Source organism: Labeo rohita, chromosome 2 (genome assembly GCF_022985175.1).
Source record: "Labeo rohita strain BAU-BD-2019 chromosome 2, IGBB_LRoh.1.0, whole genome shotgun sequence".
In the NCBI taxonomy this organism is placed as follows: Eukaryota; Metazoa; Chordata; class Actinopteri; order Cypriniformes; family Cyprinidae; genus Labeo; species Labeo rohita.
The window spans coordinates 13930900-13949071 of record NC_066870.1 but is presented as its reverse complement, the minus strand read 5'-3'; the positions used below and the strand labels follow the sequence as shown (position 1 = coordinate 13949071).

Genomic DNA, 18172 nt, shown 5'->3' with positions numbered 1-18172 from the left:
ATTTTAGTTCATACCATAAAATGTTGGGAGATGTTTGGTATGTGATATTTTGATATTTTAATGGGCCAAGTAAGTTCCAACTCACTGTAACTCATTTCTTTCTATCCTCCTTATTAGACTGGCACGGTTTTATAAAGATTCACAGGAGCTGCTGTTCAGCGACACTGAGATCCGTCAGCTTGGCCGTCTGTGGCATGAAGCCGCTATCATGAGCAACTTCATGGAGACGCTGCGCACCAATCCTGCGCTGGTGGCAGGTATGTAGGGCAGGGGAGCGTCTGCTGTTTGACCCATTAACCCGGCCCTCAGGGGAACTGATGGGACCTCTTTAATGGATCTGAGTGATGGATGGAGAGAGTGGGCATTTCCGCTTTTGTTCTTCCACTCCCCTCATACCTGTTTCCTTTTCCTGCTTCCTCTAATGGGCCGATGAGTAGTCGATAGTGTGAGTGTGAACTCAAGTCTCTCTTAAAATATGGAGTGAATTTTCAGGAAAATGTCCAGTGATTGTGATTTTTTTCTAAACAGGATGCATTCTCATATCAGCATATTTTGATTGTCCTGGGACAACATTCCTGTCAAATATAGTCTTAGCCATGAGTTATCCACAAAATCAGAAGGAAATAATTGTCATACCGAACATGTACGACTTTCTTCTTTGCTGCAACAAAGTAAAATTTAGCTAAATATGCTGGCAGCTATATTTAATGTAATTACACTACCATTCAAAAGTTTGGGGTCAGTAAGATTTATTTTATTTTATTTTATTTTACTTATTTTACTTTACTTTATTTTACTGTACTTTATTTTATATTTTATTTCATTTTATTTTGCTTTATTTTATTTTTTGCTTTATTTAACTTCTTGATTGAATTTAATTTATTTTACTATTTTATTTATTTTATTTTACTTTATTTTTTATATTTTATTATTTTTTAATTTTATCTCATTTTGTTTTATTTTTTTTATTTTATTTTACTGTACTTTACTTTCTTTTATTAGTTTTATTTTATTTTACTTTATTTTATTTCATATTATTTTATTATTTTATTCTTTTTGTTTTATTTTTTATTTTATTTTACTTAACTTAATATTTTTCATTACACTGTTTAATTTAATTTAATTTCTTTTCTTTTCTTTTACTTTTATTTTAATTTTACTTTACTATTTAATTTAATTTAATTTAATTTTAATTTTAAATTAAATTAAAATTTACTTTATTTTAATTTATTTTACTTTATTTTGCTGTATTATATTAGTTTATTAATTACATTTTATTTTACGTTTAATTTTATTTCATTATATTTATTTTATTTTACTCTATTTAATTTAATTATTTAATTTATTTTATTTGACTTTATTTGACTTTATAATTTTATTTTACTATTTAATTTAAATTTACTTTATTTTATTTAAATTTTTAAATTTTATTTAATTTTACATTATTTGATTTTGTTTTATTTTACTTATACTTTTTTATTTAATTTTATTTCACTTTTTAATTTAATTTTACTTTTTTTTTTTAAATGTTGTAAAAATGTTATAAAAATTAATGCATACAAAACAAAACAAACAAATGAAATAACACCACAAACTTCTGACAGGAGTATTGATAGAAACGTTCCAAGACCAATTAAGTTTTGATTCAGAGACCAAAACTCGCCAAAAACTTTTTAATTTGTCGTCACATCATCATTTACATGTTTGTTTAATGTCATATGATAACATTTTCTAAATATTTCTTATTATATCTTTAACTAAAGTGACAGCCCTGTGGTTTACCCCTGAACACGTTTAACTGGAGCTGAATCTATCAGCACTTTCTCCACACAAGACTGTCATGTCGTGACCCTTCAGCGCAGAGAACTGTTGAGCGACAAAGCTTTCACTGAGGAATTCAGTGATCAAGTGATCCATTCAAGTACTTTGTCAGCACAGTTTGTCCTCTGAGTGAATATATGTCAAAGTCATTATACACGCTGGTCAGCACACTGCTGCAGTGTTAAGAGTGCTTCATTTAAGAAGGAGTGGAATGCATTCTTCCATTGTGGCCATGTATCAAGGACACAAAAAAGGGAATATTTGTATTTGTTTACTTGCATCTCAAGTAAAGCTTTAAAGGATTTAGTTTTAAAAAAAAAAACATTTCTGCCATCAGGTAAAGGACTGAAAGTAGAGCACATTCTCAAGGACGACGAGAGTCTGACGTCATTCCTCCTGCGGGACGCCGGGCTTTCAGAGGCTGTGGTGTATGACCTTACAAACGCACAAGTGCGAGTGGAGCAAGTACGTTATTGCAAATTTTGCTTTTTAGGCTACTGTTTTTAAAAAAGCACATTGGCTTCCTTCTCTTGTGAGCTATTTGTTTTCATAAATGCTTTAACAGCTTCCACTGCAAGCAGAATCCTGACACACAGTCACATCCTCAAACACTCCTATGGGGATTTACTAGATGTTTCCAGCAAAATCTAGTGGGTTCATGTGGTGTTAACAGTCACTAAGATTCCTTCCTGAGTTTGTATGTCAGTGTCTTCGTGACGTACGCCTTCTTTTGTTTCATGCTGGCCTCTCTCACACAGATTGATTTATGGTGTAGCCCATTGTCTCAGTGATCCAAGCACTCTTAAGTAGTTTTCTTTGATCCTACACTTTCCTAAGTGCATCTCAATGCATTGCAACATACACCATAAATTATGTATAGATGTTTTTCCAAATGTCTGTATTTAAATGATTTCTTCAATACAAATTTAATTCACTCTTTGGTAAGTCAGACCAAATCTTAAAGAAGAAGTTCACTTCCAGAATAAAAATGTCCTGGTAATTTACTCACCCCTATGTGATCCAAGTTGTTCATGTCCTTCTGGCTTAAATCGTGAAGAAATTAAGGTTTTTAAGGGAAACATTCCAGGACTTTTCTCCATATAGTGGACTTTAATAGTGGCCAACGGGTCGAAGGTCCAAATTGCAGTTTCAATGCAGCTTCAAAGGGCTCTGCACGATCACAGCTGAGGAATAAGAGTCTAGCGAAACGATCGTTCATTTTCTTAAAACCTGGGCTGCCCCCTAATAGACGACTAACCGTTAGTCAATGAGAAAAGGATTGCTCAACCAAAATTGTATTAGTCGCTTAGTCGCAGAAAAAAAAAAACGTTAACGGCTGGTCTATGTGGTAATATAATACATTGGGCAGGACATCCAAACACTCACCTATCATTCATCAACCTCAAATATGGCTTTTCATCTGAAATATGGAAGTAGTAGCAACTTTACATGGCCACTCAATCTAATGTTAACCTAGAAAAAGTGCACAGTTGAAGTGTCTGTGTGGAGTGTGGAAGCTGAATAGTAGCACGCTCACCGCGTGACAGATGGTGCCGTCACTTGCTCTTAAATAAAAGTAATACATCTTCTGTAAAGACTCAGCGTTTATTTGTGTGCATTCAGAATAACAACAAAACATTGCACTTATGTAAAATAATGAAAGCACGCAAGTAAGCGGTCTCTGTGAAATTGAGCGTGAAACTTCGAAACTCTGTGTATACTTGCCTTACAGACATGAAAAATATAAGCTACCCATGGAGAGTGAAATGTCTACTTATAAATGAACCAATTCAAATAGAAAACAAATATTCTCAGATTATATAATACATATGAAACATGTAGGCACATCCAGTACTGCGGAGGTGACGCATCAATGTCACTGACTTCATCTCTTAAGCTGAAAACAAAGAAAGCACTAGTTTATCAATAAATGATGGAAACGTTAATGTAGTCTCCTTGCTGTTTTTCCCTGAAATATTCATAATTTGAGGAAAACTGCCGGTATTATATCTGCCGGTGCACTATGGCAAGCCTTTTTTGTGCGCTTGATGGCTTATTAGGCTATGTAGGCAATTAAAGGCGCATTATCATGATTCATACGGTTAATTAAACGTGTGACTAATAGTTGACTAAACCTTAAAATGAACGGCCGCTAGTTGACTGGAAAAATCTTTAGTCGAGGGCAGCCTTCTTAAAACAATAAAAATGTATATACGTTTTAACCACAAATGCTCATTTTGCACCAGCCTGACCTCACGCTTGACAGTTTAAAGGACAAGTCCATTACAAATAATGTACTCACCCCCTTTGTCATCCAAGATGTTCATGTCTTTCTTTCTTCAGGCATAAAGAAATTATGTTTTTTGAGGAAAACATTTCAGGATTTCTCTCCATATAGTGGACTTCTTTGGTGCCCTGAGTTTGAACTTCCAAAATGCAGTTTAAATGCAGCTTCAAACGATCCCAAATGTGGTTGTAAATGATCCCAGCTGAGGAAGAAGAGTCTTATCTAGCAAAGCGATCGGTTATTTTCATAAAAAATAATACAATTTATATACTTTTTAATGTCAAATGCTCATCCTGCCTTGCTCTGCCTGAACTGTTTTTTTTTTTTTTTTGTTCATGACAGTTAGGGTATGTCGAAAAACTTCCATATCATGTTCTCCCTTAACTTCCAAATCGTCCTATATCGCTGTTTTACCTTTTTTGTTAAGGGTGTTTGATCTTCTTTGCATGTTCACTTTGCAAAGACTCAGTCGGTACTTCTGCAGCAATGTAGGATGATTTTGAAATGATTTTTGAAGTTGAGAAAGAAAATACAATCAGAGTTTTTTGACATACCCTAACTGTCTTGAACCATATTACACAGAGTTAAGGGAGAGCGAGAGAAGACGAGCGTTTGAGATTAAAAAGTATTTAAATTGTATTTTTTAAATAAAAAATAACCAATCATTTCGCTAGATAAGACCCTTCTTCCTCGACTGGGATCGTTTACAACTGCATTTGGGATCGTTTGAAGCTGCATTTAAACTGTATTTTGAAGGTTCAAAATCGGGGCACCATATCAGTCCATTATATGGAGAAAAATCCTGAAATGTTTTCCTCAAAAAACATAATTTCTTTACAACTGAAGAAAGAAAGACATGAACATCTTGGATGACAAGGGGGTGAGTAAATTATTTGTAAATTTTTGTTCTGGAAGTGAACTTCTCCTGTTGTAATGTTGGATAATGGCAGAATTACCAACCCAGTGTTTACAAAGTGAATGTCTAAAGAAAGTCAAACGCCCTTTACAAAAAAAGATAAAACAACAATGTCAGATGATTTTGAAGTTGGAGATTAACATGAGATGGACTTTTCACCCTACAGTACCTTTCTGAACTAAAGTACACAGACGAAGAACTGACCGCGCGTGACCTTTCTAACATGATTACATACTGCGTGAAGACACGCATGCGCATTGCTGAGCTAGTGCAAGACGAGCATCTGTGGTTAAAAAGTATATACATTTTGTTTGGATAATGACAGATTGTTTTGCCAAAAGACCCTTATACCTCGGCTGAAATTGTGCAGAGCCCTTTGAACCTGCATTGAAACTACAGTTTGGACCTTCAACCTGTTGGACAGTACTGAAATCCACTATATGAAGAGTTCAAAGGCAAAAGCCTTTAAATCCATCTGACGCCTTTCTTTAAAAAGTGCATTTTTATCAGGCTCCGATGTATAGGTTTCTACCTAAGTACCGGTAATTCTGATTGGGCTGAGGCTGGGATTTTAGCAAGTTTGAAGTAAAAGTATTTGATAGATGTATAATATGTGTCGAGAGCATTCACTCAGTATCATTATCTCATTTTTGACTGAGATGGCTTTTAGGGGGTTTTGCATCTGAGCTCTTCATATGGAGAAAAATCCCTAGAATATTTTCCTCAAAAACCTTAATTTTCTTTGAGACTGAAGATGGAAAGACATGAAATTTTAATTCTGGAAGAGAGCTTCTACTTTTCTGAGGATTTATTTCTTATTTCTGTAAAACATGCTGAGACAGTTGTGTTTTGTTTGTGTAACTAGTTAAATATTTTAAGAAACACAAATCACAAATGAGATATGATCTGATTTTTTTTCTTCCAGACAGAAATGACAATAAATATAGATAAAATATAACCAAATTCTCAAGTCTGACAACAAATACCCAAGGAATCTCATACATGTCCTATAGAGTTTCAAAAACATCTTAGTAGCGTTTCACATTGTGCTCAGATTTGCCAAGATATAGATTTTTCATCAAATTCTTCCAAAACTAAATGATCATGGTTCCAATATAATTGTAACCATCGAGCAATTACAAAATTGTTGAAAGCAGGGCTTTCATTCCCTACATGCTAAACATCGTCTTTGTTAACAGTCATCTTCTGTGTTTCTAGTTTGCATATGGAGTCCCGGATCTGACTCTGAAAGAGATCGCCTGCAGTCAGGCTCTTCTGGAGCGATTCCTCATCTTCCCCAGCCGTGGAGGGCTGTACGGTGTCCACAATGCAATGTGTGCCCTTTCCCAGCAAAGGCTGCAGAAGATCGAGGACGTGCTGTATGCCAACATAGACTTCTTCAAGCTCTTACGAATGGTCAGTCATGAAGCTTTTTCTTTACACTCACTGCTTTGCACAGTTACAGATGTGTAGAGGACTGAATGATGCCATTGCGTTTTAATGTGCTGACTAATATCATTTTTCGCTCTGATTCCGATATTAAAATCAGTGCAATGCACTTTGTAAACAGTGCAGGGATTGTCAATATGGCTTCAAGATATTAAATTAAATTCTTCCGTCCAGCTGTTGTTAAATTTACCAGAGCACCACCTGAGTCTTTCTACCAGTGATGCTTGATTCAACTTCTTCGCCTACTACCTGCGCAGATGTCAACAGAGCAGCTGGGTTGTACGTTGCCAGGTTGAGGTCACAAACGTTTTTAAACTCGTATGATGTGTCAGTTGTGTGAGTAGGATGTGTCTCATACAAGATCTGGCAGTAGAACAACCTTGGAAAAATATATTGATGTGATTATTCATATGAAGAGGTTTGGACCATACAAATTACAGGAGTTTCCTGGGAGAAAAAACCAAACGGGAGGGGTGGTGGGAGATGAGTGTGAAATACTGGAGACTCCTGGGAAAAACGTGAGTGTTGACAGATGTGGTTTAACTTTAGCAGATTTTTTTAGCAAAGACCTGTTAAACAGTAAATAGTAAATACATTTGAAATGTAAAAAAAAAAGAAAAAAAAGAAAAAAAAAATATATATATATATATTACAAAAAAGTAATAAAAAAATCTCAATATTAAACAGCACAACTTTTTTAAACACTGTAATTGGCTTATTAAAATATTTTTTTGAAAGGTCATGTGACAATTGTAATACAATTGTATGATATTATTGCTTTTATTATTTTTGACCAAACAAATGCAGGCTTTATTAAAAAAAAAAATCACCCCTTTCGTAAAAAAAAGAAAAAAAAAAAAAAAAAGGGGGAAAAAGAACAATATTTTTCTGACACTAAATTATACTAAAATTATAATAACTTACATTTCTAAATATAATACTTATAAAATTAAACAGTTAATATATGAATATAATATAATACTGTACATTTAGAACAGTTTCACTGTGACCTATCCGGCTCATGAAGTTTTCTTAGATTTCGCAATGTCTCTAAACGGACACTTGCAGAGGTCACCACTCTCTGTTTTAAAACCAGTAAATTTTGCTGCAGAGAAAGTTTAAACATTTTTGAAACAGCTTGGAAATATTTAGCTTAGAGTCAACAGTAATTCACTACTACACCAATGGTCTCCTCCTCGGGAGCTGTGTGAATGTCACATGATGTGTCACATGCTTGGAATTATGGAAAAGCTGTTCTAAACACATCATAAGTGTTCGCAGGTGGTGCTCTAAACTAAGAATGTGGATTGTGAGCCAGACCTACTTACCTGTTAGATTTTAGAAGGCCTATGAATACCACTGCTGAAACAACACTACTTATCAGCTTTCTCTTTCTAAGTCTCTCTCTTTCTCTCTTTCTCTTTCTCTCTCTCTCTCTCTCTGTGTGTCTGCCTGTGAGGTTTACCTAGGGTTAGATTGAAGCAGATGGTAGTGTTAGCATGATGACACACTGCTTGGCCTCATTTACTAATGAGATTAAGGAAGACACACCCTTCGATGATGAGGACGGCTGTGGAAGCAGTTGCTGTTTTTTATGCAGTTTTGCTCTCTCTTTATGATGGTTCAGTTTCGGGGGAAATTTGTTGCTTTTATTGTATCTCTCTACTCATGTCTTTGACACCAAATCATTGTGCAATGATTTTACACTTGTCATTATACATTAGATTTCATCTGCTTCATAATTTCATAAGCCCAAAGCTTTTAAGTCAGCATCCCATTTTACTTCTGTAATAGTTTACAGTGAAACAGGATAATTATTGAGCAAACATTTAGAGTGGAAGTTTATTCTTTGGGTCATTGTTTGAATGGTGAAAAGTGGACCTTATATACCACAATAAATCAAGAACATTGCTCAGATAGCTTTTTTGCATTTGATTAACATTATTAATTTGCCTGGTGGTGTCAGTAGAAAGTCATTTCATAGATTAAGTTATTATATTTTGATGAAGGATTGGGAAAACAAACATTTTTTCAATTTGGAGTAAAATTAATATTTTTTATGAATTAATATTTATATTAATATATTAAAAAATAATATTTTACTAAATTTTACTACATTTTAAATTTATATATATATATATATATATATATATATATATATTGTATGAAATTCATTACAGTACATTACATTACAAACAAACAAATAAAGAAATTTAGAAATGAAATAGAAAAAAGTAATTTAAATTTGCAATAATATTTCACAATATTCCTGGTTTTTTTTGTCATTTTGATTAAATAAATAATTCAAATAGAAAGCAGTTATTTTAAATTGCAATAATATTTCACAGTATTTCTTTTTTGTACATTTGATTAAATAATTAAAGTAGAAAACAGTTATTTTAAATTGCAATAATATTTCACAGTATTTTAGTTTTTTTGTAATTTTGATTAAATAAATAAATCAAATAGAAAGCAGTTATTTTAAATTGCAATAATATTTCACAGTATTTTTTTTTTTTGTAATTTTGATTAAATAAATAATTAAAATAGAAAGCAGTTATTTTAAATTTCAATAATATTTCACAGTATTTCTGTTTTTTGTAATTTTGATTAAATAAATAATTCAAATAGAAAGCAGTTATTTTAAATTGCAATAATATTTCACAGTATTTCTATTTTTCAAATAAATATGACTAAATCAATAAATGCAGCTTTAAGAGCATAAGAGACTTCTTTCAAAAACATTATAAAGCTTACTGACTTTTTAACGATATTGTATGTATTTCAATTTTACATTCAAGACAGTATTTATATCATAATGTAAAGGTATTAAAACATGTTTAGAATTATGCACTCAAATCAATTAAATGATTATTTGGCTACATTCCATTATTACTTGGTTTGTGCACATTTGTGGTCATGAATGCATTACACATAAGGTTACTATAATCTCAAACGTCACTTTTTCTCTCTGTGTTCAGTTGCCCATGGTGATGGATAACCACTCGCCCGGAATAGACCTGCAGTTCTGGGGTCGAGTGCTTTCAGCATTGTCCGGCAAGCTTCAGGAGGTACGGCTGCTTGAGAAAGCTCAGTTCCTCTCCCCCTTTTAAGACCCTTATTTTAGCATCCAGGAAGCTCTTCACTTCCCCTCAGCTCTTTAGAACACTCCAAGAGAGATGGTAGGAAAGTATGTGTTATGGATCATTTTTGTCACATCAGAACCTCAGTTTTTTATTAAATCACTGTAACCTCATTTTGTGTGCTTTATGACGACTGAAAGTGTTTATATGACCTGTTCATGTGTGTACATGCATGCGTATCATCATTCCTGTTTGACAAATATGTCGCAAGCGCATTCCACTGAGGTCACATCCTGTAGGTGGAGTGCATTTCTTTCCCTTTTGCTCGGGTGACAGAAAGCCTGGCCAACTAATGCTATCACCCATCACTAAATCCATCTGCACTCAGTATGAATGTGTATGAATGGGAAGTAGGGAGCTAAAGTGTTAGTTTAGTGGAGGTTGAGCAATGACTCATTCTCATACTGAAAGCCTCTATGGAAATCTTCATGTTTTCACCACATAATCTTGACCTGGTTTGACTTATTTTGGCTAACATGGTGTGCATTAGAGTTCATGACCCAAGGAAAAGTGCTGAATCTCACGTTCACCTCGATAATCAGGTGGCCTTGTATTTTGAGAGTGGTATTTGCTAAGCTTTGTGGTTTAGTCTGGAGTTAAAATTCGTTCTGTGGAGAACAAAAGAAGATATTTTGAAGAATGTTGAATGTGATCCATACAATGAAAGTCATGCTATGGACATAAATATCTTTGTTATGTGTGTTTATTTATATATAGAGAGAGAGAGTTTACCATTTGGATTACATTTGTTCATGCACATGGCTGAATTCAAATCGGATTAATTGCAAACCTGGTTCTTACCTTATTTTTACCTCCAGGATGCCAAATTCAGCCACAACTATGCCTAAGGGTTTATTTAGGGATATCCTCTTCAAGGATGTACGTCTTTAGGTTGCCATGTGTATTAAGAATAGTGTCTGGCAGATAAAACATGTTAACCTGGATGGAGACGTTCGGACGAGGCTGGTCAAACATTTTTGGCACCGTTGGTAAATATGAACAAATGTGGCTGTGAAAAAAACCTATTATTGAATTAAAACAATGGAAAGTGGAGGGAAAATCTAATTATGAAATAAATGTTTTTCTCTAGTTTAAGTTGGCCACAATTATTGGCACCCAATTACTGCAACATCATTTTCCCAAGATAACAGCTCTGAGTTTTCTCAGAGAACATCTGACAAGAGATCAGAGACCATTCCTTCATACAGAATCAATCCAGATCCTTCAAATTCCCAGCTCCATGTTGGAGCTTCTTCTCTGCAGTTCACCCCACTCATTTCCTATAGGGTTCAGGTCAGGGAACTGGGACGGCTATGGCAGAAGCTTCATTTTGTGCTTAGTTACACATTTTTGTGTTTATTTTGATGTTTGTTTTGGATGATTTTCTTGATAGAAGATTCATCCACGGGCCATAATAAGATTTCTAACAGATGCATTCAAGTTTTTTTTTATCTGTCGGTATTTGATAGAATCCATAGTTTCATCTAACCATAGAAGCCAGTCCTATTTGATGTTCCAGTTGTGTCTGACAACTGAATATGCTGGTGTTTGTTTTTGGATGAGTGAGGAGGGTTTTTCTTGAAACCCTCCCAAACAACATGTCATGATGTAAAGTCACCATGTGTCACCAAGTCTACGTGTATTCCTGCAGAATTAGGCCACTTTAACACTGTTGTCTCGGGTTGTTTTTGATGTCCGCGGGTTGAATCGACCCCAACAGTGTCATATTTAGCCCCTGAAATACAAATTTACCAGGGGAACCCTGACAAAAAAACGTTTTTATCCCCCAGAACGTGGTTTTTAACGGGGCACCCCCTTCGAAACGCGATTGGGCTAGTTTTGAGTAGCAATTGGGCGGGTTTGGTTGTGAAAACCTGGCAAAGCTGGATGTAGGGACTTTTTGATTGATTGATTTATTTTTGTAAGATTTCTGACCGCAAGACTCAACTAAAAAAATTTTATAGCTGTGATCCCTGGAGAGTCTTTGGCCACTCAAACTCTCCTCTTCACTGTGCATTAGGACGGCATAGACACACATCCTCTTCCAGGAAGATTTGTAACACCTTTAGTTGATTGAATCATTGCCCTGATTGTGGAAATGGGGATTTTCAATGCTTTAGCTATTTTTTTACAGCCACTTTCTATTTTGTGAAGCTCAACAATCTTGTTCTGCACATCAGAACTATATTCTTTGGTTTTACTCCTTGTGATGATTAAAAGAAATTGGCCTTTGTGTTCCTCATATTTATAATCATGTGGAACACAAAGTCATGGCTGGACAATTTCATGCTTCTAGTCACCTTGGCGTGAACTAGCATATACTTTCGAGGGGTGCCAATATTTGTGGCCAGCAAGCAAAACACTTACTTTGTAATGAGATGTTCCCCCCACTTTCAGTTGATTTACTTCCATGAAAGGCTAGAATTTTGTGAATTTTATGAATGGAAGATCAAAAAGATAAATAATGCAGATCTATTTTCACGGGCACCTTTGCTCATATTTATCAAGGGTGCCAATATTTGTGCAGGAGACTGTATGTCTTTTTTCTTATTACTTTCTTGAATTACTAAAGGAGATGTTCAATGGAATTTCCAAGTTGCTATTTCCCATAAAATGAAAGGTCAAAAAGGTCACTGAAGTAAAATTATCATATGTTGTGAAAATCTGGCCTTCCTTCAGCTATGTTGCCATGATGCATGTAAGGCCCATACATAAATTAATCTGTACATACTGTAGCTGCTATGTAGATTTTGTTTTTAAAATCAGACTGTATAAATTTATATTTACTAAAATGGCCTTCCTCTCACAGCTTGCAGAGAGGCCGAGCTCCCAGGACTTGATGCGGGTCTTGTACCCCATCTTGCAGGCCGGGGGTCCCTCGTCCTTAAGTCAGCTGATGTCCACTGTGTCGAATCTGTTCTGCGGATACCCTGAGAGTGAGATCACACAGGTTTTCTCCTTTAATTGGTATGAGGACAACAACTACAAGGCTTTCCTAGGCATCAACAACTCAAGAGGACATGACAGCTACACCTATGACAGGACAGCAAGTGAGAGCTGTTGATCTGTCTGTTCTGTTAATTTCATTTTTTTCACTCTTTCACTTTCACTTTGTTTTAATTTCTCTTTTTCACTTTCTTTTTCTTGCTGTGTTTCTCTTTCACTCTCTCTTTGGCCCACAGCTCCATTCTGTAATGCACTGATGCAGAACCTAGAGTCGAACCCTGTTACGAAAATCATGTGGAATTCAGTGAAGCCTCTGGTGATGGGGAAGATCTTGTACACCCCAGACTCCCCAACTGTCAGGAAGATATTAAAGAGTGTAAGATACAAATATCCACCCACTCTCACACATGCACAGTCTTGCACAGTAAATACTGAAATTCAAATCATATAGGCCTACTACCATTCAAAAGTTTAGGGTTGGTCAGATTTTTTGAATGTTTTAAAAAAGTCTCTTTTTCTCACCAGGGATGCATTTATTTGATTAAAAATAGTTAAGGCTACACTTATATTTTCCCATCTGGAAAGATGTTTTTGTTTCAATGAACTGGAACATTGCTGAGTCAATTGTTTGGTTATTGTTCATCCCTCTAGACCAGTTAAGGTGCCCTTTACACATGCACTATGACGCTGACAGTGCATATGAATTAAGTGTGTGTGTGTGTGTTTTCTCCAGGCCAACACTACTTTTGAGGAGCTGGAGAGGTTGCAGAAAATGGGGAAGGTCTGGGAAGAGGTGGGACCACAGCTCTGGGAATTCTTTCAGAACAGCGTCCAAATGAACATGATACGGGTAACATATCTGTTTCTTTTTATCTCATACTCACATGCACACACACCTCTCTTTATCCCTTCACATGCCACATTATTCCAATAATCTCCTGAATATACAATCCAGTGTCCTCCTTTAGTCTCTGTGTAATCTCTCATGGGATTACGATGTCATGTTGTATTATCTGTCATGATACGGTATCTATAAGTGAATCCATTCTCAAATACTGTCTTTGTATTTGTGTACACTACAGTTCAAAAGGGTTTGTAAAATTAAATCCAGCAAGAGTGCATTACTTTGATCAGACGTTACAGTAAAGAAATGTATAATGTTACAAAAGATTTACATTAAAAAAAAAAAAAAAAATAGCTTCACAACCATGCTCACAACTGTCCTTTTCTCTTTCCACCCTATTGTAGGACACACTTAGAAACCCCACAGTGATGGACTTTTTGGACAGGCGTCTTGTAGAAACACAGTTCTCAACCAAAGACATTCTTAACTTCCTGCACAATGGCCCAGAGCAGGATAGATATATGAACATGACAAACTTTGACTGGAGAGATGTCTTCAGACTGGCTGATCAGACTATTCGAATGTTCAACCAGTACAGTGAGGTAAGAGAATTCAGTTGTCGATTCAGTTTAGCTTTAGGAAAAAGTTAGTTAGAACTGCCAAACAAGCAAGCAAACAAATATATAAATGGCCTGCCATTTATAAATAAAGATACTCTTTTCAACCACCTCAATCACGTTTTCTTTAAAATCAAACCACATGAAATTTTTGTAGTTGGAATGAAATGCAAACACTAGATTCAGACATGTCTTGTTTGAAACCAGTTTTAGCATTTTTCGACTTACAGACACTTCCTCAGGTGGAATGTGCATTAAAAACTGAGAGGAATATTATTTAGCATTGTGATATATTAATACTAGCAACTAATTTTACAATAACTCTTTCTGTATTTGATTCACAAGTAGGTGGCATCAAGTGACTGTTTTCATTAAACCGACACTGGAGCGAAACAATTATTTGCTCAGTGGATTCATTCAAAAACACTGATTCATTCTAGAGCAAAACAATAATTCATTTAACTGATTTATTAAAAAAAAAAACACTGATTCGTAATTCACTCAACAGATTCATTCAAAAGACTGATTCATTCTAGATCAAAACAATAATTTGCTTAACAGAGTCATTCAAAAACATTGATTCATTCTGAAACAAAACAATAATTCACTCAACAGATTCATTTAAAAACACTGATTCATTCTAGATGAAAATAATTTGCTCAACAGATTTGTTCAAAAACACTGATTCATTCTAGAGCAAAACAATTCATTTAACAGATTCATTCAGAAACACTAAATCGTTCTGGAACAAAACAATAACTTACTCAAAAGATTAGTTCAAAAACACTGATTCATTCTGGTACAAAACAATAATTTACTCAACAGATTCATTCAAAAACACTGATTCATTCTGTTTTGTTCCAGTGTTTTAAACAAATGTGTTGAGTAAATTGTTTCAATCTAGAATGAATCACTATTTTTGAATGAATCTGTTGAGCAAATTATTGTTTTATTCCAGAATGAATCAGTGTTTTTGAATGAATCTGTTGAGCAAATTTTTTATTGGATCTAGAATGAGTCAGGTTTTTTTTTTTCAATTTAAGATTTATTTATAGGCTTTTTATACCTTTTTTTATTTGGAGGGGACAGTGTAGAGCAGACAGGAAAGCACTGGGTGAAGAGAGAGGGGAGAGGATCAGCAAAGGACCACAAGCCAGGATTTGAACTCAGGTCACCATAAGCACTGTTGCACTGTATGTCGGCACACTAACCACGAGGCTATTGGCACCGACTGAATCAGTGATTTTGAACAAATCTGTTGAGCAAATTATTGTATTATTCCAGTATGAATCAGTGTTTTTAAACATAACTTGAGTAAATTATTGTTTTGAACTAGAATGAATCTGTGTTTTGAATGAATCCGTTGAGTAAATGTTCACTTCACAGTTATTGTTTACTCAACAGATTCATTCAAAAAAACATTCACAGTTTGAAGTGAAAGCAGGAATGAAATTAATTAAAGGAGTAAAAGGAATATTTTTTAGCACTGTAGTATATTAATATTGGGAAGTATCTTTAACGATCCAAAAAATGTACATCCTTTAACCTTGCCCCTAAAACATTCAGCTCTGTCCAGATTAGGGGCTCCAGTCCTTTTAGCAAGGTGTAGCGATGCTCCCATGTAGAGCATCTCCTCAAACCAGCCTAGCCGTTCTTCACTTGACAGAATGAGGCTCTTTAGCTCTGAGCACCACAGCTCTCATTCTGCGGAGTGTTGATTGCTCTCAGCACATCACCACAAGAAAGACCACTTAGCACGGCTATATAGAGCCCACCGTGGCCAGATGGGTGAAAGGGAAAAGAACAAGCAAGCTGTCAACAGCATGCAGGCTCCTCTATTGTGCCGCTTTGATTAAGTGGGGAGTGGGTGGGAGAGCCACCCTCTGCCAGCACCGTGTTGTTTTTGTGGACGGGGGGGCTTCATTGAGAAACAAGAGGGGCAAATCACTCAGCTTCACTCTGTTACCTCACCTCCCCAGCCATGACCGGCCCCTGTCCCATAAGCTGGAGGCCTCTTCCCGCAAATTGATTAGAGTGGGACGGCAATGGTGGGAGAGGGCTATCATAGAGTGACCCAGCCTCTCTTTGTCTCCATCTGAGCAGCGAGCCTTAGTGCTTTACAAACAAACTTTACCCGTTTAGCCTATTAGCTATAGCTGTCACCCTTCAGCCTTGCTCAGATGTTACCTTGAACAGCTATGAAACCATTGGGCACTGAAAAAAATAATTGTGTTCTCTCAGTTTTAGTTTATTTGTGATTTTTCAGACCGTGAGCTCAAGCTGAGTGCCTCTGAATGTGAATGTTGTGTTTTTCAATTGAAATGTGTTGAGAACATGTGAATCCTGCAGGGGGTCCCATTGAATCTTTCTATTCAGTTGTTTGTTCAGGACCTCTGGTGGCATTGTACATTACTGTGAATGACTCCATTAGATATGGTGCACATGAAGTAGGAGGCCTCTCGCCTCTAGTGCGATGGCATGTGTTGTGAGAGCAAGCCGTTCACTCAGCTATTGTACAGAAGTCCTCCAGTGAAGAGCCAACACAGACTCTGTGATTTTCCCATGTCACTGGAGCGCTTTCAGAATGAGAGGCCTACTACATGGAGAACTGCTTTAGCTCTTGAAAATGTGACACACTTACATACCAATGTCTACATATGCATTATTATACAACATTATCAGTTCCAGTCTTTTTTAATTTGATTGGCTGCTGTGTTTGTGTGCTTTAGACCAACTGTCAGTCTGTGCATTAGTGGTGAGAATTTTACAGTGAATCTTTCTGCAGTTACATTGTTACACCAGTCAACCAATTTGTTTAAAAACACTGGTTCATTCAGGAGCAAAACAATCAGTCACTTGACAGATTGATTGAAAAACGCTGATTTATTCAGCAGTGAAACAATCATTCACTCAACAGATTCATTCAAGAGTGAAACAATAATTTACTTAAATTTGTTCAAAAACACAAATTTATTCGGGAGCAAAGCAGTCATTCACTTGACAGATTCATTCAACAATGCTGATTCATTCAGCAGTGAAACAAACATTCACTCAACAGTTTAATTCAAAGTGAAACAATCATTTACTTAACAAATTTGTTCAAAAACACTGAATCATTCAGGGCCGAAGCAGTCATTCACTTGACAGATTCATCCAAAAATGCTGATTCATTCAGCAGTGGAACAATCATTCACTCAACAGATTCATTCAAAAATGCTGCTTCATTCAAGAGCAAAACAGTCATTCACTTGACAGATTCATTCAAAAACAGTAATTCATTCAGCAAAGAAACAATCATTCACTTAACAGATTAATTTAAGAGTGAAAATCATTTACCTAACAAATTTGTTCAAAAACACTGATTCATTCAAGAGCAAAGCAGTCATTCACTTGACAGATTCGTCCAAAAATGCTGATTCATTCAGCAGTGGAACAAGCATTTAATCAACAGATTCATTCTAGAGTGAAACAATCATTTACTTAACAAATTTGTTCAGAAACACTAATTCATTCAGGAGAAAAACAATCATTTACTTGACAGATTCTTCATAAACATTAATTAATTCAGTAGCGAAACAATAATTTACTCAACAGATTCATTTAAAAACACTGATTCATTCAGGAGCTAAACAATCATTCACTTCACAGATACTTTAGAAAACACAAATTCATTCAAGAGTGAAACAATAATGCATTCAACAGATCTGTTAAAAAATTATTATTACTCATTATTCAGGAATGAAGCAATCAGCCACTAAACAGATTCATTCAAAAATGCTGATTCATTCAAGAATGAAACAACACCACTGTGTGTTGTTCATAGACAGGCAACGGTTTGTTGTTGCTTCATTTGGAATTGGTTTTGTTGGGGAAGCAAAAGTAGACAAATTAATGGCAATATTGTGTCTAAAATGTAAATTATTGATTATTAATTTATTGTTTATTGATCGGCCTGTTCTATAGATATTTCACGATTGCAGGTGTTCATCTGAGTATTCAGAACAGCAGTGTGGCAACAGCACTTGCTTATGTCTTATTTTCATGTTTGTTGTTTTCAATATTTTTTGGCAAGCAATAAATAAATAGTAATAATAGTACTTAAATACTATTTAGTATTAAAATAAGATTTGTAACTAGTCCTGAATCGTT

General features: G+C 35.3%; 1 protein-coding gene across 1 annotated transcript in view; it reads left to right on the top strand.

Annotated features, from left to right (window-relative positions):
• Positions 1-18172, top strand: part of abca4b (ATP-binding cassette, sub-family A (ABC1), member 4b) — a 57794-nt gene that overhangs the window by 7291 nt on the left and 32331 nt on the right. Inside the window, exons 5-12 of the mRNA XM_051135695.1 lie at positions 118-257; positions 2159-2286; positions 6243-6440; positions 9455-9544; positions 12426-12666; positions 12799-12938; positions 13296-13412; positions 13811-14008. Coding sequence (XP_050991652.1) covers positions 118-257; positions 2159-2286; positions 6243-6440; positions 9455-9544; positions 12426-12666; positions 12799-12938; positions 13296-13412; positions 13811-14008 — 1252 coding nt within the window. The remainder of the gene's footprint in view (positions 1-117; positions 258-2158; positions 2287-6242; positions 6441-9454; positions 9545-12425; positions 12667-12798; positions 12939-13295; positions 13413-13810; positions 14009-18172) is intronic.